At 25.9% G+C, this 24,528-nt stretch overlaps 1 protein-coding gene across 1 annotated transcript in view; it reads left to right on the top strand.

Moving 5' to 3' along the window:
• Positions 1–822: 822 nt before the first annotated feature.
• The window catches only part of LOC129976756 (AP-4 complex accessory subunit tepsin-like), a 28,842-nt gene continuing 5,136 nt past the window's right edge, over positions 823–24,528 (top strand). Inside the window, exons 1-10 of the mRNA XM_056090487.1 lie at positions 823–1,045; positions 6,286–6,358; positions 6,708–6,802; positions 12,263–12,356; positions 13,452–13,519; positions 15,423–15,483; positions 17,838–17,918; positions 18,771–19,004; positions 22,314–22,440; positions 24,050–24,172. Of these exons, the coding sequence (XP_055946462.1) occupies positions 1,001–1,045; positions 6,286–6,358; positions 6,708–6,802; positions 12,263–12,356; positions 13,452–13,519; positions 15,423–15,483; positions 17,838–17,918; positions 18,771–19,004; positions 22,314–22,440; positions 24,050–24,172 (1,001 nt within the window). The 5' untranslated portion in view covers positions 823–1,000. The remainder of the gene's footprint in view (positions 1,046–6,285; positions 6,359–6,707; positions 6,803–12,262; positions 12,357–13,451; positions 13,520–15,422; positions 15,484–17,837; positions 17,919–18,770; positions 19,005–22,313; positions 22,441–24,049; positions 24,173–24,528) is intronic.

A 24,528-nucleotide genomic window follows, 5' to 3' on the forward strand; every position in this document is an offset into this window, starting at 1 on the left:
TATAGGAAAGGCTGCAGAATAAATACCGAATCAATGACCACTGGAGTAAGCAATAATTTTAGCAATCAAAATGAAGGATACCGAATTTTTAAAATCTTAGAAATACATGCATTAAGATTTGAATTTCGGGCGTTTGTTTTAGAACATTCGATTTCCTGTCATGGAGGCTATTAAATTTCGAAGGACGGAGGGACGGAGTCAGTAGTCCAAAAATCGAGCTGAGAGAAGCGAACAGTCAAGTGAATAATTTCTTTGGGGTCTTGATCACTAGCGATTTTTTTTCTGCACGCTTCGTGCTGTTACGATTTTTTAACAATCATTTGCTACTTATGTGCTGTTGTTTTCGTGTACACTTCAGCTGTGTGTATTTTGCTACCAAGGATTTGTGTTTTCGTGTAGGATAAAGAGTCGTTATTCATTAATAAATCTGCTGAATTCTTCACCATATATCCTCAGGATGAATCTCCCATTAGTTTTATGTCGAAAGAGTTTTTTTTTTCCTTAAGCATGGTTTAATTTCTGTAATCGATTGATTTATGTTGATGCTAATCGGTTTAAATCCTCTTATCAATTAAATTCTTGGTTCTTCTTCAGGAGTTGTAGTTGATAAACCCATCATTAAATGTATTTCAATACTTGCCTTACTCCTTTTTGTCGCTGATATTCATCAATGAAGTTTACAATGTTTTAATGTTGCATTTAGAATAACAATTCTTTCAATATTCATCATTCCTTAATACGCAACCATTCTATCCACTCCTAAGGGATATGACACACACTTTCGATTAGACATCAATTGGTCCATTGCCGGTAATTCCTCAAATCCGGATTTTATCATTCACTTGACGGATTCGGATTCGTAGAACTTGTTTTGAGTAAACGTCACGTTGAGTAATCTGTTGTTATTTCTATCAATCACAGTCAATCATTCGTATAACAACAGAAACATGTTTATATTAAATATCTTATAAAAAAAGTAACAATCTTGATTTAAAAAAGAATGGCTTGGCAAACTTTATGCAATGAAGTTGAATTTTTAACACAGGTAAGCACAAATATCTTTAATAAAAATCGGTTTCAGGTGTGTGCTGTTAATATTATTTATATATAATGCATATTTGTGATATATATACATTACTATTTGGTAGGCATTTTACTGATTTTATGCTTTAGTGTTTATTTAACACGATTTCAAACAAATAAAATCTCTAATTTTCAGTCCTTCTTCAATGAAATTTACCCTCTAAAAATCGGATAGAAAAATTGTTCTATTGAAAATACATATATATCATACTTAAGTCCTTTTACCTAGAATCTGATGGTTCCAAATAATTTTGTATGATAAATGATAGGTAGTTTGATTAACATTGCAAATGTATGAGAATGATCTTTAACAGAAAATCTATTTTTGCGTTAATTCCGGAAGAAATCAAAGTGGCTTAAAAATTGCATTAAATACAGAGACTGAAATTGATATTTCGGATAATAAATAGCGTAAAACGTTTGAAACGTCTGTATTGATATACATTTTTGATTAAATAAAGATTGGAATATTAAAAAAATAAAATATTGTCTTGTAGTACCGGGAATATTTTTGTGTGTTTTGTTCTTAAGAAATTCTGTAATAGGGAAAATAAACCAGTACACACCTAGTAATCCATAAAAATTAGCATATTTTTGAAAGTAAAGGCAATATAGATTTATTATAAAGCCTTATATAATTAATGCTCTAATAAAAATTGTAATTTATAATCTAATAATTACTGTTTTCTCTACAAAGGCTACTTGAAACGGAAAATTATGGAAATGTTATAGCTAATTGAGGCCCTGATTCTTTTGTATGATACATTCCATAGTAATAATAATATAACTGTATTTTTCTTCCTTATGCTCCATTAATATTCATTTAAATATAAATTCTACAATAATTTTTTATATCTCAAGCACTTTTTGTATAAAGTTATTTTATAATTCAATTAAATTATATTACTTGTTGATGTTTTTGTCTGGTACGATTCATTATTTATGAAGTTCACCTTTATTTTTTTTTTTCAAGATTGTGTCGTGTCACCTTTTGTCTAGTATTTTCAATATTGCCGTAGTAGGTTAGCTCTGAACTTTTCATGATATAACTTACTGTAACACTGTTCCTGAATAGAAAAACAGAAATTTGTTTTAGCCTATCCTTTATTGCAATTATAATCTGATGTTTCTTTAGGGACACCAAAGTATGATATGGAATTGCGAGATAATCTTAATCCCTTTTCCAGCATTTCATAATATTTCCTGATCATACTAAATAAGTGACCAGTTAATGTGGATGGTAATTTCTTCCTAGAATTTGAATTTTAGGCACTTGTTTATTAACTACATGCAAATGATTTATTGAAAAAAAAAACTGCCAACAATGTTGCATTTAATGCAATCAGATCGTCAGATACATCATGTTAATCATAGCTAAAAAATGACTATGTTTACCTATCATTAAGCCAAAATTTTGTTAATATACTAGTAATAGATTTTATTTTTCTCCAATTATAATATGATCGATTGTTTTAGCGAATTGTTTATTTCCATTCGAGTAATTTCTAAAAAAATATAGAAAAATAATAGTGATGCTATTTTGAATTTTATCTAGTTTTTATATCTTAAAAGCTGCTGTACAATAGAAAAATTTTTACGTATAAATATTTCTGATTCTTTAAAGTTAATTGAAACTTATAAATGGGGGAAACTTATAATGGGTTATAATGGGTCATCATTTTTCTGAGACTTAAAACTAGCAAAATCAATTAGTGAAAACATCTCTACATTCTTAGAAAGATTCAGCAAATAAGATGGTAATCTTATTGATTACTATTATCATATCACATGGCAATTACAGCCCTTTTTGTGCTACAAATTATTAGATCTAATCTTATTGTACCTAAACTAATTGGAAATTTAAATGGATGTATGGATAGTTATTTACCGATGTATCTCTTTAAGCAAATTACATTCAAGTTCATCAAGAAGGAAGACATTGAAATTACTTCAGTTAAAAAAGTAAATAAAAAGAGCAGAAAATTTTCCATAAATAAAGATGAAAGGAAAAAGTATTTAAAATAGTATTAAATTGTACAGAAAATCTTAATTTAATAATTATATTTTGGTACTTTTGTTAGCAAGATTCTAATCATCACCAGCCCTGTATGTTGATGCCGTGGCATTTGTATTATTATTCATCAATATCGACGAGACTTATTATTATGATTTAGTGGCAGCTCTGCTAATAATATGACATTTGTTTTTAATTTATTAGATGCTAAAAATAGTTAACTGATTTGCTTGTTACAATTATTGAATTTTTAAATTTATATAAAATTTATATTTAATTGTATAATAGATAATCATAGACATTATAATTCAGTACAGAAGTTCTTTGAAATCTATAAGCATTGAATGAAAGAAATCTATAAGCATTGAATCAAAGAAATAAAACATTCCTAAAATAAAAGATGCTATTAGATGTTTTAGAAAAACCTATACTTAAGAAATTGAATTTAATTTTAACGCCAATTTTCTGTGATTTATTAAAATAGACTAATTTGTCAATTATAAACTGATACATATATTACCTTTAGGACAATTTGTATGTTAATTAAATGAACTGATTTTAATTACTTTAATGCAGTACAAAGATGTTCGAGTGTGATGAAATATTGAAATGTTTTTAGAGTATTTGATTATTTTTTTTAAAGTTATTTACTTTTAATTTCTGTGTAGTTATGGGGAAAAAAAGCCATCCAGATTTATTTTGCAATTGATAAACTTATGTGAAAACTAAAAGTACCATTTTAAAGATAGTAATGAATATTAAAAGAAAGCTGCTTCTGAAATTTTTGTAAGGGGCTGTCCAAATATTTAAAATTGTACAAACTTTGAAATTTTCTATGGCAACACCCTTTTTTCAATGAATAAATTTTTCGGGGAAAAAATACTTAAAGTACACCTTTGGTTAATATGCTATGAATACATTAGGAGATATTTGACATTTTCAGTTAAGGGGTTGTTTCTATAATCAGATGTGTAATATTTACATATTCTCTGGATGTTGGTAGTAGTATTTTTATTTATCATACTTTTAAAGCCATTTTAGTGCTTCAATCCAGATGGTAAAATCATTTACTATTTCATTCATGACAAAATATTTGCAATGGAAATTTTAGAAGAGTACAGATTTGTTTCAAGAAAAAAATATTCAAAATCATTGCAAGTTTTATTTAAATTGCACCCAAGTCTGATTTTTCGTTACACTGAAGGCACTAAAATAGAAAGTTTTATTGTATGAGTAAAAGATATAAGATTAAATATATTTTTTATTATTTAAATGAAATGTTCAATTTTATAATGAAAATGAATACTAGGCCAATTCAGAGAGAGAAAAAAAAGTAACTGATTTTTATTTTTTGTGTGCTTTATTCTTGCATGTCTTTATCATTATATATTATCATCACAGTTTATTATTCATAAATAGACATGAAATGATACTCTGCTTTATTTTACAAGTGTACAAAAAAGTAGTTCATTTCATTCTCTGATAAATTTCATATGAAAAATAAATAAATAAAAGATTTTTACTCACCGATGCAATTTTTTCCCATGCTTTATAGGCAACCACGTACTCTATGAAAATGGTTTTTGTTTGCCAAATATTTTATTGTCTGAAATCAAGTATACAAGATATGTGTGTGTTATAGATATGAAAAGAAAATTGCAGAACATCACTAAACATTCATTCATATCTTTAATTTCTATTACTGTTGCATTTTTTAACGCTATAATTAATTTTGCTGCTTCTTATATAAATAGAAATTCAAAAAGAGGTATAGCTATAAGAATTATTATATATAACTGTAAGAGTAATTATATATAAGTATTATTATGTACAACTGTACGAATAATTATTATATGTAGATAATTATTCCTTTAAATGCCTTTAAGAAATACCACCTTAATAAACTAATAATCAAAAACTAATTCAATAATCAAAAATTTATGTTAGAACATATTTGTTTAAACAAAACAAGTTAATGTAATTAAATTGGGATTAAAAAATTAAATATTTATTAATAAACTACATTAAATACATTAATTAAAGGAATAAAATGAATTGCAAATTGTAATGTTATGCTATTACAATTATACACATACACACTCTTACACAATATCAATATTAAAGGCTTGATAAATAATGTTTGGTTTTTTAACATTCCATTCATGATTATATATGATAATTACAATTATGGTAGATTAATCTTATGAAATTTGAGACTTGTGTAAGAATTATTGAGCACTTAAATAAATATCAGTATATTTAAGCAAACAGAAATGGCCTTTTTCTAGTTAGAAAATAGGGAGTTGTTTGTTATCCATAAATTATTAAATGAAATAATTTGCCAGAAGGTTTTTAAAATTAAATAGTTAAATTCTACAAAGCAATAACTACAAAAAAAGATCCAATTTGTCGGGAATATGTTATATTCTGATATTACATGAACTCATGAGTAAAAACAGCATTTTAATGCCTAAGAAAGATCTGTCGACATTTTGAAATTTGTGAATATGCCCATAAAGGCATCATTTTTGTAACAATGCAGAAACTTTTATATAATAGGAAAACTACTTGGAGGATTGAGGTGAAATTTTACATAATCCCATAAAGTGACCTTGTAATTTGATTCATGCAAAAATGGTGCAATTAAAAAAATGTTTAAACTCCAAATTTGTAACTTTTTTTCCCATATTAAAAATTACTTTTTTATGTTAAATATGCATGCAAAAATGTCTAGAATACCTTATATTTTCATAATGAAAAGAGTTTAGGTCAATAACTTTAAATTTTTAAGATATGAATAAAAGTTCAAAATTTAATTTTAATGTTAAAAAGTCAAAAATTTGCTAGCTTACTATTTCAAAACAAATAGGCCTAAGCTAATGAAACTTTTGATGCAGTTTTAAATTCTTATGAGAAAAATGGGTGTTACAATTGAAAATTGTGAAGTGTGCTCTTATTTCAATATATAGACAATCCCTTACAAACTTTTTAATTAAAAAATTTTTAAGAGTGCATTAAGCCTTTTCAAATATTATCTTTTTTTTTTTTATTGTTCAATAAAGGATGCCAGAATAAAACTTTATTGATCCTTTATTCCCCCCCCCCTTCTACTCTGCATTATTTTTATATAATTATTTAAAAGCTTTATTAAATTTGTTTCTAAAAATATTTGTTGTGTATTGTTTCAGCATCCGGAAGTTGGGTTAGCCGTTACTGATTCCACTGCACCAGTGCCAGGATATCTTTTCGGGGAAATAAATGGTAAAATGCTAATTATAATATAGTTCAAACAATTATTTATTTTAATCATAAGAAAAGGACTTAAATTAGGCATCTCAAAATTAGAATCTATGCTTTTTTAATGTCGGACATTTAGAAAGGAATTTTTAAGTTATATGACACAATTATTTCTATCAAGCAAATTGTTGCATTGGACCAGTATTACTTTATAAAGTTGCATTTTCTTTCCATTATGTTGGTATTTATACATGTTATATTTCTTTTTGTCTTAAAAACATAAATTGGAAAAATTTAATATTTTAGAATTGTGATAATTTAATGCCTTTATTTTTCAATTAATAATGAGATTTTCTTCTTTTTTCTTTTGCAGCTATAACCTATGTTGACTATGGAAATCACTGTAAACCTCTGGTAAATTTTCTAATATCCAGATTAGAAGCTAATTCTCCTTTAGTTTCCACAAAGGTAATTGTTAGTGAAATATGTATTGCTTTTAGAAGATAATTTATTTATTATACTGAATATAAGCTTTGAATATACATGATTATATAAAACTTATCTAAAGTTATTCATATATATATGATTGGTTTAAATGATATATAGTTGCTTTATTCTGATTTTGTATTTATATGTTTTTTTTCTAAAGCTTTTCTTAACTGTAAATATTGAGTTTTTTTTTTGTAGAGATTTAAATTATTTTTACTGAATATAAATATTTGCTTAGAAATTCTTTCTATGTTCTTTGCAATTTCAAAAGGTTTTTTTTGGAAATTATTTATTAAATTAATGTGTAGAGGGTACAGCAAAGTTAATTTTTAAAAAACATTGTGATATTAATCCTCCATACCAAAGACTCTCTATAATTTTTATACTTCATGAATAAGAATAAAAAATATTTTTAATTGTCCTAAAAGCATTTTCTGCTTAAAAAACCCCCAATTGTAAATGAAATGTCTGAAATCTAAATATAAAAAAAATTAATTTATATTATTCTTTTATATTAATAAATGATACTTTTTGGTTTTAATAAAATATAAACATACTAAACATTGTAATGATTGGTGGATAATAATATATAATATACCAATTGTTAAGATTTATTACTGGGCAAGTTTGATGAATGGTCTTATTTCATGGCAACCAATTTTAATACATTGGGCTTTATCTTCAGTAATTTAACATGCAAGTCGGGCTCAAGTTACAACCAGGCCCTACATTTGTTTTTAATTGATGGTTGTAGGGCTTGAGAGCTTTGTGAAATCAGCTCAGATTCTAGTTTCACTAAGATACAATGTGTTTAGAAAAGTGCAATGTAAGAGAAATCATAAGCTGAAATGGCCCTTTAATTCTGGAAGTGAAATTGTTATTAAAAAATCTATTGCTGTTTTTCGTAATAATTTCTAGCTAGCATATTGCTATGGATGCATAGCAATTGCTAGCATATTGCTATTGATGGAATATGTCAATTCCTATATCATCAGTAGCCAAACACTTTACTATTTACATAAGAAGCTTTGTACAGTAAATAGAATAAAAAGGACTTATGATTACTTTTATTTCTAAAAATTTGTTGACTCAAAACTTTCAGTGTTTGATTGAATATAAGCTTTGTGCATTTCACAATAAGTGACATCATTGTCTTCTCAATCAAGATAGTCTAAGAATTTAAAAGTGATGGCACAACATTTGCTTTACCATTATTTCTGGGCAGTTTTAAAACAGTATTTTTTTTGTTAATAATAAGTCAATCCTTGTGCACCACAAAGTACAGCACAAGGCTTACAGAAGTAAGTAGAATCAACTACATACATAGATAAAAATATGTACATATAAAAATAAGGATATAAACAACAGGAAAAAATAAACAACAAAACTAATTAAAAATTGAAGCAGCAAAGCAGCAATAAATTTAAAAAGCAGCAATAAATTTACAGAATGAGAAAAAAGCCATTTTGTGGTAGACCAAAACATGAAGCGGAGGTGGAAACTTAATATTACAGGCATCGAGATCCACAATAAAATCTCTTCTCCCTTCAGTAAGTTTGGAGCAATTAAAAAGCAAGTGTTCGACATTTTGAACTCCATCCACACCGCAAGAGCACAGATCACTGTTCGATAATCCAAATTTCTTGAGATAGTACTTGAAATTACCGTGTCCAGTAAGAAATTTTGTTAAGTAAAATTCATTGAAGAAATATTTGTTATTCAACCTTTGAAAAATTGTAAGGAAAAATAATTTAGTTAAAAACAGTATTGGGAGCAAGAATTTCCTCATTTTTCTCTTGATTTTCATTTTGTAATTCCATCTTCCCCAATATTATAGCCAATTTGCAAGTTCCACAAGTGTTATAATCAGCAGAATTCAGTAAGTGATTATTAATTATTTCTTCATTAGTGATTACTTCATTTATAGATACTTCAGGGGTGTTTGTGCTCCGGGGAAACCCCGGAATTCCGGGGATTTTGAACTTCGATACCCGGAAATTCCGGGGATCGTCGTTCAAAAGGAAGTAGGAATAATAATGAATTATTTATTTTGATCTGGGCGATTTTGTTTGCTTTGAAAGCAGAAAACGCAATGTCAGCGTGTGTGGTGAAAACTTTTCCTTTCTTTCTCCAAAGGCAGTGATAATGCGTGAAAAGGGGGAAAAAACTTCTTTTTTGTTCTTTCCTTATTGCGAGTTATGACTCATTCCCCCGTTTCTCGGACATTCTCTTCTGGATTCTTTTCGGCAAGTAGGCGCGGCAGAAAAAAAAAGGGAGAGACTTCGCGACCAGATGTGCGATCACGTGACTCTGGGTTCAAAGGTCTTATCTCTCCTGGCGTCGCGCCAATTATACTCTGTTTCACCCTAACTTGGCAGTAGTGTATATTCTAGGCAAGCCGAATCGCAGTCGTTGTCAGGGGAACTGGGTTACTTTAAAGTACGAAGTTACTAGAAATGCAGATCGCTGGCGAAACTTTATCTCGCAAATTTTTCGCCAAATAGTAAATATTTATTTTCTTTATTATATTATCACTTTATCGGATAATTAATTGTTTCCTTATTTTCATCATTTTTTCAATATTATTGATACATTATTTTAATAAATCATTAATGTTATTTCATTTCGTTTCATCGTTTCTCAAAAGAAAACCCTAAATCTTTCAATATTCTGTAAAGCTTAGTTCGGCTAATGTTTTTCGAAAAGATATTTGTATCATCGTTCACATCTTTTAAAACTTTATCTAATGTTGGGATCTCATTTCTACTAAAAAATGCATGGATTTTTCGTCAAATACAGGATAATGTAAAATTATCATATTTTACAAGACCTGAATGTTTACCTACTGAGCCAGGTCGCTTCTTTCCAGGGATACTTAAAGGACTGGATGCCTTTATTTCTTTTTTCAAAAGGAAAACTGTTCATTGCGAAACACCTGTAAGGTGCGAAACTTTATCGACGATTTGATTGATAGAATCTTGAGGGTTTTCTCGGAGTTGAGAATAAACATTTAATATGTTTCTGCATGCTGCACTTTTTGTTGGTTTTACTCGTCTTGAAGGTGTGCACAGCGTAGTCGGTGATAACACTTTCTCTTTTTCAGACATTTTAGAAGTGAATAAAATGACGAATCGAATAAATATTCAACAATGAAAACTAATAACTACTAATGTGATTAACAGTATCAAAAATATCAGCTGTTAAAAAAGCGAGAATAAAAAAGTAGGAAAGATGATAACGGTTGCGAACTGAATGAAACTGAGTTGGCGGAGACGTAAAAGAAAAGCGCGCCAAATATTTGACCTTGAAGACCGGTTCTAGCCAAAGTGGAATCTTTTAGTTTTATTCGTTCGCTTTATTTACAAAATACTTAACAGATAAGCACTTCTAACTTGAGAATAATTTTAAATACATACTGATAAAAAAAGGATTTATGTAATTTATGATATTATTTGATAAATTTCCGCGCATTTTAAGTATTTTAAAGTCGGAATTGATGGGGAACTCTTTCCCAACGCGGAGCGTCACATTTTCTGCCTTTTACAATACTGCCAAGTTAGGGTGAAACAGAGTATAGTAGAGAAGGGGGATTTTTCGCCGTATTAGCTATTTGTCATTGATCGCTTCGCAACTTTTTTTTCTCCGCTGTGTAAAATTTTCGTTTCTCTTATTGAAATATTTTTTTATTTATGTACGCAAGAGAATTTCACTTTGAAATTTCAGCATACGAAACAGAAATTACCCCTTAAAAATTCATATCTAATTAGTTTTACAGCATTAGATTCAGAGCTAAGAGGTAAAACCAGTACAATATTAGCTTTTGAAAAATTATCATCTTTTATGTCCCATATTTTTAGTGATAATGAAAAGTCAAAAGTAGAAGCTGAAATAAGGTTATACCAGAGTGATATTGATATCACCAAAGAAATGCTCTACACATCTAATGAAAGTGGAAATCAAGTCAAGTGTACAATTGATAAATATTGGTCTAAAGTTTTTAATTTAAAAGATGATTTCACAAATGATTATAAGTATCCTACATTGGCTAAATTGGTCAAAGCCTGCCTTAGCTGCTTCCATGGCCATTAGTGGAAAGTGCATTCAACTTAATAGATACACTTGTCACTGACTATAGAACCTCTCTTAAGATTGATTCCCTAGATGCAGTGCAGACTATTAAATATGATTTAATGGCTTCTAAAGAAACCTCATGTGAAAAATATGGCTCAAAAAATCCAATGACTGATCCAATTCACAAAGATCTCTTACTGAATATGTACAGAAGTTGGAAAACATATCAAGAGGACTTAAAAACATGTATTTCAGATGAGTCACCTATAAAAGTCTCTGAAAAACCTTCTACATTAGCAGAAAAGCAAACTGCTTCTACCTCTGCATGTGCAGTTCTCGAGGAAATTTCTTCAACTGTAAATGAGGAAAATAAAAGTCAATCTTCCTGCAATTATGAAGTTCACCACAAAAGAAAGACAAGCCCACAAACATCAGAAAATAAAAAAAAGCAGCAGAAATAAGATAATTTTTTTAAAGAATTAATTCAGGTAATTTAAAATATTTGCATAAAATGTAGTAGTTTATATGTTTGAAAATTTATGGTTATTAATTTTGCAAAAAAAGTAATTCATTGAACTTTTATAATTAGGTCATTCAATATTTCATAATTGTAATTTTTCATTTCTCTCCCCCCCCCTTCTCGAAACTCCAAAATGCCGGTAGTAAGTCCGTAAAAGTTTCAGGGGATTTTTTGGGGTCCCACAAACACCCCTGATACTTGAACAGCTGTAACTTTTTCTAATCATTTTCTTTCATTTTTATAGCTTTTGCAATCTTTTCTTAATTGATGCAATATTGATGCAGAAGTGTACAATAGTGTCGATATCAGTTTCCTGAGATAGTAATAATAACAAAACAAAACAACAACAACAAAAAAAAAAGTCAAAATTTTGAAATGTCCATGGTTAGCTTCCAAATGACTCAGAATGCAACTGTCATGAAACTGGAAATTATTAAGGAATCGAAACTCTATTAAGGAATCAATTTTATATTATATGGTTTTAAAGTCCTCAGAAGTCCAATGCCTTTGTTCCCATGTTAAATAAAGCAAAGTGACAAATATCATATGAAATGATGTTAGGAGCTTATTATTTGGAAAATTAAATTATATTTAAGTTATTAAAAACATAAAAAAAATTGCTTAAATTAAATTTTACTCCATAAATTTGTCTAGAAAATAAAATGTTTGAAAGGAAATTCTTAGAATTATAATGTTACTTTTCTCAAAAGATTTAGTGTGATATTGTGAATAGTTTCTATTATTGTTTACTTTTTTTCAAATGGAATAATTTGGTCTTCAGTATATTTACACTTGTAGCTTAATGTTTTTAAAATTCAGTTATTGAAAATTCTTTTTGTAACTTTTAGGTATTGAAGCTTCTTTTATATCTTGTTAAAAATGGACATGCAGAAATGGTAGAAGAAGTAAAGTTTCATGAAGTAGCATTGAAAGAGGCTTTGAGTAAGTCATTATGCTTTCATTATGTTTAATTTCTTTTTTTCTAAAATATCTATTTTGCATAAGTATATATATGTAAACATTAGCTGCATTTAGCAACCAACTCGTTTCTCTGATGTAGTAGTGGTTTAGTTTCATTTCAACCAAATCTCTTAAAAATGACATTTATTAAACTATGTTTAATAATTACAACTTTACTCTGCTACTTTTATCACTAGCAAATACTGATTCCTTGTAATAATTGTTGCTTCAAACATCAAATTTTTTAGGAAAGTTTAAAGATGCTTTTGCGAATGTAATAGTCAGTTATGCTTAGATTTTGGTGTACTTTCTGTAAAACTGGATAACATATATTTGAGTTAATTTTTGAGCATAGAATTATGGATATAATTTTAAATAAACAAACCAAGTTTTTGTGAAACATCAGCAGTCTGAAGAGATCAGAATTAAATTCAAGAAATAATGTGATAATATCAAATTAATTTTTATGTTATTGATATGTTACCTACTTTTAAAGGTTATTTTTATTTTAACAAAAAATATTATTTCTTAATTTAATTTCATTAATTTGCCTGCTTTTGCCTCTCTTAATACCCAAAAGTAATTTTTTTGCTTCTTGTGAAAAACCTAATATTATTAATGCAGTGTGTTTATTTTGAATCATGATGAAAAATGGATAAAATTAGATTTTTGACTATCGATCCACAACTGTTTATATATTTGAATTATTATTTTGATTTTGCTCTTTTTTTTTTTTCAAATATTGAGCAAATTTTTTTTTTTTTTTTTTTTTTTTGTATGTGCAGTTTCTACCATACTTTGAAAATGAACATTTTAAAATAATTATTTTTTACAGGGAAATCGATTGCATTACATTGAAATTGCTTTCTGCTTTGGTAGATTTAAGCACATTTCAGTTTTATTTATTTTGTTAGAATATTTTTATCTTTTCATATGAATCCAAATCTGATCTTCATAATTTACTGATTATATATACATTGTATTTATTTATTTTCAAATACAGATTTCAAAATTACATATATTTGTCTGTTCATGAAGTTTAGTTAATTAAACTTCAATTTTTTTTTTTTAATTTAGGTTTTTATGGAGTTCCTGATGATCTCCATGGAAAAGCATTTTATGAAAATATTCGCAAAATGGCTAAGGTATAGTTTGTAGATTTTCAATTTCATATTTAGAGGTTTTTAAAAATGCTTATTTTTTCTAAATCATATAATTAATTCTATTTGCAATATCATTTAAATTTGTGTACTTTCATTAATATGTATAGCCACAAATATACCAGAATTGATCTAGATGCACAATATATTTTCATTTAAGCAAATTTGAATTTGCATTTAAAATATATTTAATATATACCATACTAAAACTTTTAATTTGCAAGTTTTTCAAAGTTTGAAATCATTTGAAAATCTCTACTAATATAGAAAAATCTATGCATGCTTGTCTGGATATTCTATAAACCATGTCACTGATCTAGAGGTACCAAATATGACACAAATATGATATATAAAAAATCGGAGGAAGAAAATATACACCTCAGAGCAAATTTTGTGAAATTTTAATTTATTAAAAAATGAGATTTTGATATTTTCAGCGATAATTTCCCAAAATATAATTTTATCAAAATCATTGTTAAACCATTTTAAAATATTGACTTTATACTGACATAAGTTTAGTTATTGTGCAATTTTCTATACAATTTTGTTAATTAAAAGTATTTTTAGCACAATTTTTAACTATATTTTCCATATTAAAATGGAATACACACCATTTCCAATGTTTGATTAAATATTTAATTGCTTGACTTTCTTCCATTGTTGAAAGCAAAGGAAGAAGGATTCTAATTATTATGTGTGCAATTTAAATGCAGAAAGAAAAAAAGAAATTTTATCACTTCAAAAGACAAACTAAATTAGAAGATAGATTACTGGACAATTATGTTTTTAATAGCACCATGGTATTATGGAACTTGACTCCATTAGCAAGGGGCAGGTACACAATACACAGACCTGTTGTAAGACTATTAAAATTATGTGCTTTTAATGCACTCAAAAATACATTGTTGGGGGAATCATGGATATGCATAAGAGATGTAATTGAAATTTAACACAATAAATATTTCCGATAAATCAGGGTATTCACCAATTTTCACCATTTTTCTTGGTTGGTGCAAATAAAAATGTGTTATTCCTAAAGATTATTTTTTTCATTGTTTTTCTCAATGTTGAATATGAATTATTAGCTCTTAACTTCCTTTCTTTGGCTAAAATAATATTCTGCATATATATATATATATATATATATATATATATATATATATATATATATATATATATATATATATATATATATATATATATATATATATATATATTATTTTTCCTTGGAATTATGAAATGTATTAATTTTTTTGAAAATATATAAAAATGTATTTTGTTTTCTAAGATTTTTAGTAATTTTTCTGCATGATTCATTTATTTTTATAAATAGCATTACTCTTTTTTATTTAGTTATTACTTAAAATTTTATGGTATGAATATTTATTATGTTTTCACTTTAAAACACCAATTTGATTGTTCAAATGAATTATAATTACTTTCTAGAAGTATTTAATGTCAAGGCTTAAAAAAATAACATGATGAATAAAAAGTTTCAAATTGCATTTCTTCTTTACCCTAAAACTGATTCTTTTGACAGTACACATTATTATGCCATTTTCTTATCAATGACATAATAATATACTTTTATACTTTCTTTATATACTTTTATTGTTGCCATTATTGTATTGAAAGTATTGACTAATTTTTATCATAGAATAATCTTTTAATTTTTTACTTATTTAAGTTTTCATATTCTGTTTTAAAGTGGACTGAATAAGATAATTTCAATATTCTTATATGTTGTTAATTCATGACACTTTCCTTAAAAAAAAAAAAGGATCGGTTGATTTGATTAGATTTGTATTGTAATACTCAAAGCGAGGTATTAAACACCATTTCGTTCCAGACATTTTTTTAGTTCTTTAATTTCTATTTTGTTTTACAGGAGATTTTAGACTATGTATTTTCAGAAGATAAAAGAACACATGAAAACGTTCTTCCACCTGGTAAATTTTTTTGAAAAAATTATATATGTGGTAATTTTTTCTGGTTATTGAACTATTATAGAATAATGTGTTCTTTATATATATAATTATTATCCACTTTTTTATTTTTGCTTTTTCAGTTGTCTCTTATAAAAACTTAATATTCTATTGATGCTGACATCCTGTTCTTTTCCTTTGTATTTTCCGCTTTGTTTTTTCACTTCACTGTTTTTTTCAAAGTATTACACAAAGCTTGTCTTACAATTTCATGGCAGGCTTTTTACATAACATACTTATAATATTTTATTTGAATAAGCTAGAATCTAGAGCCTAAACTTAATTTAATAGCAAAAAATAACAATCTATATATTGAAAAGAATAATAAATTTTTTTTATATTACATTGTCTTTGGTATCAGATACTATAAAATATATTAAAGCAGAACACATCAAATATTTACTGAATCTGAAACTTTTGATTTCTAATTAAAGTGAATTGAATTGCATGATTGAATTTTGAATCTGGATTCTGTTATTTCAAAGTTTTTGTTTCATGTATTATTTATTTATTTTTTAAATTATAAATCCTTCAGATAATTTATTTTGAATATGAAATTGTAGAAGTTTTTTCCTTCTGTTTTTAAGTTTATCATTCCTAAACTAGGAGAGTGTTTCTTTTCATTCTTTATTTATCAAAAACTGTGAAAAGGTAATCTGAATATTGTATTATTTTTTATAATAAAATACAATCAATCTCAATATTCTATATTTTTTTCTCTTGCACATAATATTAAATTTTGAAATGATACCATTTAGGTATTTTGCTTGACATTCTGAATTTATTAAAATTTTTATTTATGTGCTTTCTTATAAATTTTAGTTTTTTTTTCAAAAATCCCTTTTTGCAATTTTTATATTATTAAAAGGAGTGGATAAGTTTTATCTAAAATATACTGAATTCCATTTTTAATGGTGGTAGTCTGATTTTTTTTGTTAGTTAAATGCAGTCATTATTAACTATGACAAATATTTCTATGATTGTTAGTATTTATAAGTGTTTTTTATTAGTACAAAGATGATCTTATAGATTATTTTAAATTAGAAAACTAATTTTTTTTGGCAAAAAAAAAGATAATAATAATAAATGTATATTTTTAGCATCAAAAAGAAAATGTTAATTGCTCTGAAATTTAATTTTTTCTGAACCAGTTTTCTTACCTCTTAAATTTTGAAAGTGGAGGAAGTTTTTTAAAACATTCATTGAATGTTTTAAAAAATCCAAATCAAATCAATCCAAACATTCATCTTAACATATTCCAGAATTTCAAGGTTTTCAAAAGTATTGAATATTTTTTGTTCCATTATTTTATAGTAGTATGTTTATAGTCTGTTTGCAGACTGTTCTTTATATTTTGGGAGTTAAAGAATCTATGGACACTATGTGGGAAAAAAAAAAACCTCTTAGAAATTTAGAGATTGAAATTCGTTTGTTGATTTATAATCAGACTAACAAATTAATGAATTTTTCTATGGGATCCCTTGAATATTCATAATATGTCCACATGATATAAGCACATGATTTCATGCCATATATTTGCTACCATTTGAGGAAGAAGAAACCATAGCATAGCATGGTATACTATTTCTGTTCCATAAATATATTACAAACTACTTAATTGATATTTGTTTCAAATTTCGAATGCAATTATTAAAAAAAACAAAAACACTTATAACATTATTTATCAGACTCTGAGAACAACTGTTATGTAAAACAAAAGTCAGTTGATTTGTTAACCTAAGTTTTAATGAGTTTATAAATTTTCAGCTGAATGTGCAATCAATTAGTCTCTCTCTCTCTTATATATATATATATATATATATATATATATATATATATATATATATATATATATATATATATATATATATATATATATATATATATATATATGTCCAAAATATTTGATTGATAATGTTATAATCTCTGTATGAAATTGTATTGTTTCTAATAAGACAAAAATTTATTATGTGAAAATTTAATAAAATTAGTTTAATAAACACTTTTATTAGTGTATAGAAATAATTTTTTATTTTAATTACTTTCTACTTTTTAATTTTTAACTTATTATTATTAATGTTTATAATTTTTTTTCCACAAATTCACTATCAACTAGCCCCATTTATATGAAATAAAATTATATTAGATTAAATAATTGATAGTTGATTTCTGAAAATATTGAGATGGTAAATGGACATTGAGAGAGCACACTTACATATTTAATTTTCAAACTACACATTTGGAAATGAGTGAAATATTGACTTAAAAATTTCACTTTTACAAACATTAAAAAGACTAATTAAGTGCCTTTGTTACAGCTGCATCTGAGTTGACTGGTTATGGATCAAGTGCAAATTCAAAAAACCTCCAAGGATTTGGCTTTTCTTTAAAAACTCAAAGTAAGTTTATTTTTGTATCAATCTCATGAACTTGCAATATAAAATCCTTTTAAAACTATCTGTATCATTTTATTAAGCATATATCAATTTGTATCCTTATTTAGTCAGCACAATTTAAACTGTCAAGTTGTCAGCTAAATTTGAAACTTAACATATTTACTATGATATATACGATTAACATATATACATTATTATTTAACATATATACAGTATCCATTAACATTTATACTATATTACGATTAATATATTTACATGATATATAAAAAGACATGTCAAGACTAAATTAAGCTATGCTTTTTTTTCAGGCAATGCAAGTTTTGTAGGGTTCCCTTTTCTCCTCAAATTTCTGGAACCAAATTTTTTTATTGATTTTAATTTTTTATAGATATATGTTACATTAGTGTGTATTTAATTTTTTAAGTAACAAATATTATTACAAACTAAAATATAAAAACATTTCATTGTGATGATAAATTCTTGAGACGATGTTCTGACATGCAACAGAAATATTAACAAAACTCTTGCAGCATAACTGGAAATGGCAGTTTAAATTTTGTCATTGTACTAATGATGATTTGAATATTATATAGATCTTTATATGAAAATGTAATTAGGTTTTGCACCATTTTATTTTGTTCTTCATATAGTGAAAAAAATTTCAATTTTTTTACTCTTGGTTTTTTTTTTTATTTGTGCTGCTTCTTCAAATTTGAAATCCAGAATTTTTTATAACTCTCTTCCCTTATTTTATTCTTTTTATACATTAATACTACATAGCATCTTAGGGGCGGAAATTCAAATAAAAGTAATCAAATAAAAGTACTAATAAAAGTTTTTAAAATAATGTTTCAGAATCTGTGTCTGAAAAGATGAGTGATGGTATTTCAAATTTTGTTGAAAAGTTATTGCCATCAAATAAGCCAGTAGAAACTGCCCATGTTTCTCACTTGAGTGAAGCTTTACCACAGTATAAGCCATTGATCATTAATAGGAGTATTCCAGATTGTGAAGAAGTCCCTTCCCAATTAAGACCTTCGCCTGTACAAATGCCTGTACCAACTCTTAGAACCAAAAAGAAAGCTAGTGGTAAGTCTGATTTGATATTGATACAAAATGTTTTAACTTCTTAAAAAAAAGGAATTAGATAATTTCACTTTCTAATTGCTTTAAAAAATGATGCATGCCACCTTGAATTGTGTGCACCAACTCTGACATTTTTTTTTTTCCAAATTGAAACCAATTTTATATAAAATTTTATGCCCTATGATCAAAATATGACTTCATTCCCCCACTATATGATAAGCTTTATTAAATTATAATTTTCTATGAATTTTTATTTATAATTTAATATTTTAACTATTAAATTTTAAAATAATTAATGTACTTAAACTCTCTATGCTATAAAATATATTGCAACTAGGAAACAAAACAATATCTCATAGAAATACAAAAAAAAAAAGGAATAAATTTAAAAATTTAGAATTTTCTTTTTTTATTGACAACATTATCAGATTTTTTTACAAAACATAAATTCTCCACTGTTGTCAGTATGCAAGATGTAATCTCAATTTTTGTAAATAGCATAAAAAGCTGAATTTGTTTAGCTCTGATATGACAGTGTCGGGATCAATGCTTTCTCAGTATGTTAAGTGGTTTTTTTTTTTGTTTATGTTTTGTTAATGAGTAGGTAACCAAGTTTATTTTTTTAATAAGCACTGAATTATAAAAGTTTTTACCATTGTGCAAACCTCCTTCATCTAAAAGATTGAATTCAACAGTCCAGATTAATTTCTATTTCACAAGAAAACAAAAACAAAAATTTAACTTATCCATTTACTTACATGACTTAAATTTATATATCCTAATCTCTAAAAATTTAATGTGGCTCTACAGAAAATATTGTGGTTTACACTGTTATAAAGATTGAAACTCATTATCTGTAAAATTTTCTTGCCACTATAATCCCCTTTGTATTGTTTCAAGTGTCATTAGTATTTCTTATTCTTATGGTAATTTTTTAATAACCTTCTCATTATTCACTGTAACATTTATTACATTTTGTTACAATTTCCAAAATGTCATCCTTCATATAATATTTATTAGTTTTCATACCTTTCAGATGATGCAATTTCTTGCTCACCTGATTTATTTGATACTGCTGAATATTTTTGCAGTATTTTGTAGAGGGAGGAAAAAAGACAAAATAAAAACTTTATTTGAAAAAATTTTGCTATATGGAAATTATTTTTTGTAATATGGTGAATAAATAATATTTAAATGTTATTCAAAATCAACATTCAATAGGAAATTTGATTAAGTAGTAAACTTGATCAAATTTGAGTTTTTTTAATAGAGACTTTTTGATTCTGGAATTCATTAAATTTGACTGTTAGTGGTAGGAGGCTCTATAGAATCTTTAATGTTGCAAGAAAGAATGAAATTGCAAATTGTAAGATCTAAGGAACTACATAATAAGGGCTAAATTATCATTACCTTATCCGTTAATCCAAAGTCAAATTATTTTTGCAGAGTGATTGTGGTAGCTCGTACAGAAAAGTGAAAATATAGAGATAAAGATTAATAATGTGTTCTTAATCCTGTAATCAGTATTAAAGAGGGTGATTTACATTTTTTAATTTTAAAACTCTGTGATAATTAGTTTTATTCCATACTTATTATAATTTAATTGAAAATAAAAAAAAACCTTCAATCAAGCAAAAACACATTTTTTCTCTAAAACTTAAAAAAGAAAAAAAGGGGGGGGGGTATTGTTTTAATCTTAATGCTAAAAAATGTGCATTTGAAATAAACTGTTGTTAGTCTGTTAACAATCTGTTAAATCGGATTGTTAACAGACAGCAGATTAATTACAAAAGTTGCAATAGAAAATGTTATGCTTGCTTGGACTATAAAGGACACACAGAAATAATAAAAACTGTTTGCATCAATAGATTTAACAAAGGCATTAACATTTTTCTTAATATTATAAACCCAATAAATGATATAACTCAAAAAACTCATCATTTGTTTTTTTCCCCTGAAATTGTGAATCATAAATATATATATATAGGCATGTATATGTCATAATTAGCAAAGTTTACTGTAAGAAAATTAAGAATATATTGCAAAAAGAAAAAAATAACCCTTTAGTATTTGTATTTAGCTGCCACTGAAAAAAATAGTTAAGATTCAAAATTAAAATATATATATATATATATAATATATGATTTTTTTTTCTATGAGAGAGTCAGTATCTGAATTAGAACTTGACAATTTCCATTTGAAACCACTTTTAATGTTCAATTTATTTTTGAACTTCTGTTTAAAAGAATCTAAACTTGAAGAAGCATATTTATATATATCACTAGTATCCTGCAGATCGTAGGTTTCAAACTACTGACATATATCAAAAATCATTGTCATTTCAAAACATTCCTCCTTATTGAAATATGTCATTTTTTAGGAGAACTTAATACCAAGCACACAACTGCAAGTAAAGAATGTTAGTTCAGCATTGGTATATCTTTTTATGTTTACCTTTCTTAAATGCTCAATTTCTCAAGTTTTTCTTGCCTTCTTAATAAAATTAAGCAGTGATCCGCCTATCAATGTGAACAGCAATATATGTGATTTGCAAAAGGTTTTACAATTCATGATGATTGGATGATATATTATTAAATACATATATGCACGGCAGTTTTTCTGCATTGAGTAAATTTGCATTTTCCAAAATAAATATCTCAGTATAAATTTGTGATAAACTTCTCCAAATTTTGAAATAAGCATATCTCTGTAAATTTTGCAAAAATGGAATGAAATTTTTATGTGCATGGTTGAATGTAAGAATTAAAGAATTAGTGTAAGAATAATTACCTTACTAACTGTCACTTTTATATAAAAGTTTGATATTTTTTTAAAAACTTTTTATTATCAATTTCTGCTGAAGCCGAAATTTTTTCATACATTTGCCTATTTTATTTAATGAATCTAAGTAAAATGCCAAGTGCTATGTTTAGTGAAATAAACACCTTGTTCCTCATTTTTTGAGGTACATTATATAAATATAATCCTTTGTATGCACACCTTTCAAATTATAATTTCTATAGTTTTCATTTCCTCAGCTAGGTATCTTTCCTGATCAACTTTTTGAGCCTCTTAAAACACTAATTCCTTATCTGTACCTTAAAATATTTTTTTAAAAATTGAAAAATTGTTTATTTTTTTATTGATTTTATAAACTATTTCAAGAATTCTGTAAAACCATTTTTTTCTTTCTGAACAACTCTAATCTTTTTCAAATAATTCTATAATATGTTATTACATTGTATATTACATTGTATAAATCATCATCATGAAAAAAGCATTTAGTTTGAGACATTTTCTGTTCCGTTTTAGTTTACAAGCCTGGTCGTCCAGGTGGTGGATGGGATGATTCTGAAGATGAAGAAATCGAAGCAGAAATGGCTGTTCCCGAAGAAATCAGTCACAAAAGCTGTACATCTGTTGACTCTATAGATTTTAGGTAAATTGCAACAAACAATTTTCATTATTAAGAAACAATTTTGTTTTAAATCTTTTATTAATTAGTATTTTACTAGAACATTATTGTTCAATTGCTGAAAATATCTTGATTTTTAATATTTCTTATGAAGTTATGTGTCCTTCAAAAAGGGAAGGGGTAAAGATATTAGGTATGTTTTATAAAATCTCTTACAACCATTTTCATAGCTTTTAATTTTTTTTTAAAAAATGTGATTATACCAGCGTGTGGCATTTTCGTCCATGAAGAGCCATTTTTAGAATATTTATCAAAATAATATTTATGGAGTTCAGCAACCTTAATTATAAACTATATAGTTTATTTAAAATTAAGCTTAAGTTTTCTTTTTATGTTGAATTAATTTTTGTTTGTTTGAAATATGTTGAAATAAAATATGTTGCATTTCAATTACTTAACAACAGCATCACAATAGTCATAATTATAAAATGCGTTCCTTACAGAGAAATTATTTTAAATATTTTTACATATAAACTATTCTTTTTTTTTGTATGAAAAAATACTCAGAAATTTCAAAAGTTTTTTTTTTTTTTTTTTTTTTTTTTTTTTAAATATTTAGCTGATATTAATCATAAAAATAAACTTGGTGTTTCATAAGAAAAAGAAACATAATATATAAAAGAAAGAAAAATAGCATATAATTTCGAATGAGATTTCTGTTACTGAAATTCTGGAAAAGAAAAGTTTGTCAGATATTGGCGAGTATGACATTATTGTTATTTTTAAACATACAAAATATTACTTGATAATTTAGAAATATTTGTAGATTGCTGTTTCTTGAATGATACTTTCTTTACTACTTTTCATCTTTTTTTTTTTTTTTTTTTTTTTTTTTTTTAATTCTAAATTCTGCTATATGATTTAAAAATTTTGCTTTCAATGGCAAGTAAGATTTATTACTTGTAATTGTGAAGTAAATCAGGTCTATCATTTTTTAGGTTGAACAAATAACTTGTATGAATTCTCTTCAAGAATAGATGATTTTTTTTTTTTTTTTTTTGAGGTTGCAAGATTTGATATGATTGATCTGCATGATTTTGAGGTTGTATTTCTAGTTTTGTTTGACCTCTAAGAATTTGTCAATAACAGCAATAAGTAATTTCATATGAAAAACATGCTAATGCATGTTACAGGATATTTGAAGTATTCGGAAATTGGTATTTTCATTTATCTATATTATCAATCAATAATCATTTACATTCTAAAATCAAATTTAATGGAATAAATAATTTTTTTAAAAATAAAATTTGTTTAATTGTATCACTGATTTCTTCAAATGACATTTTACTTATAGCATCTGTGGATATTTACTTTTACTCTTTTTTTTTTCTTTTTAAAAAGTTTTACATTTTATCATTTTTTTTTAACCTATTACCATTTTTATCATTCTTGATTTGTTAGGTTTTACTTTTTTGTCATTTGAGTATTGCCAATCTTTTCCAGTACTCACCATTTCCAATTATTTAGTTGTTTTGTATTGTTGCTTTAAATTATATGAAATTTATATTCTGTTGTATTTTTTAAAATACATTTTTCAAGCCAGCTATTTATTGATTTAATATTTCTATTTCAGTAAAATTGAATTTAAGGAAGTTACTGTGGATTGGGTGGATGAACACAAAGTTGTAGATGAATTTACAGTAAATGCAAAACTAAATAAATTAGATAATACAACTATATTATCGCTTGCAAAAAGGTAAGAATTTTGTTTAATTTACTCATTCTTAATTGTTTTGAAGTTTATATTTTCCTATATTAGTCCTTAATTGTTTGAATGATAGTATTCTGAAAGTTTTAATACAAATCAGAACATGTCTATCAAACCTGCAAATACTGAACTTAGTAAAAAAAAAAAAAAAATTTATGAGTTTTGTAAAGTCTTAAATTCTATTTTTTTCTACCGGAAATAAATATATTAATTATGAAATTTAGATTCTGTATTTTGAGAGGCTCTTAAAAATTTATAAAGAATTTAAGAAATTATCTCCAGTAATAAATATGCCCTTATTAATTCCCAAATGATTTTATTTGTACATAGAAATAACCATGATA

The sequence above is a fragment of the Argiope bruennichi genome, chromosome 7 (assembly GCF_947563725.1).
Source record: "Argiope bruennichi chromosome 7, qqArgBrue1.1, whole genome shotgun sequence".
Classification (NCBI taxonomy): domain Eukaryota; kingdom Metazoa; phylum Arthropoda; class Arachnida; order Araneae; family Araneidae; genus Argiope; species Argiope bruennichi.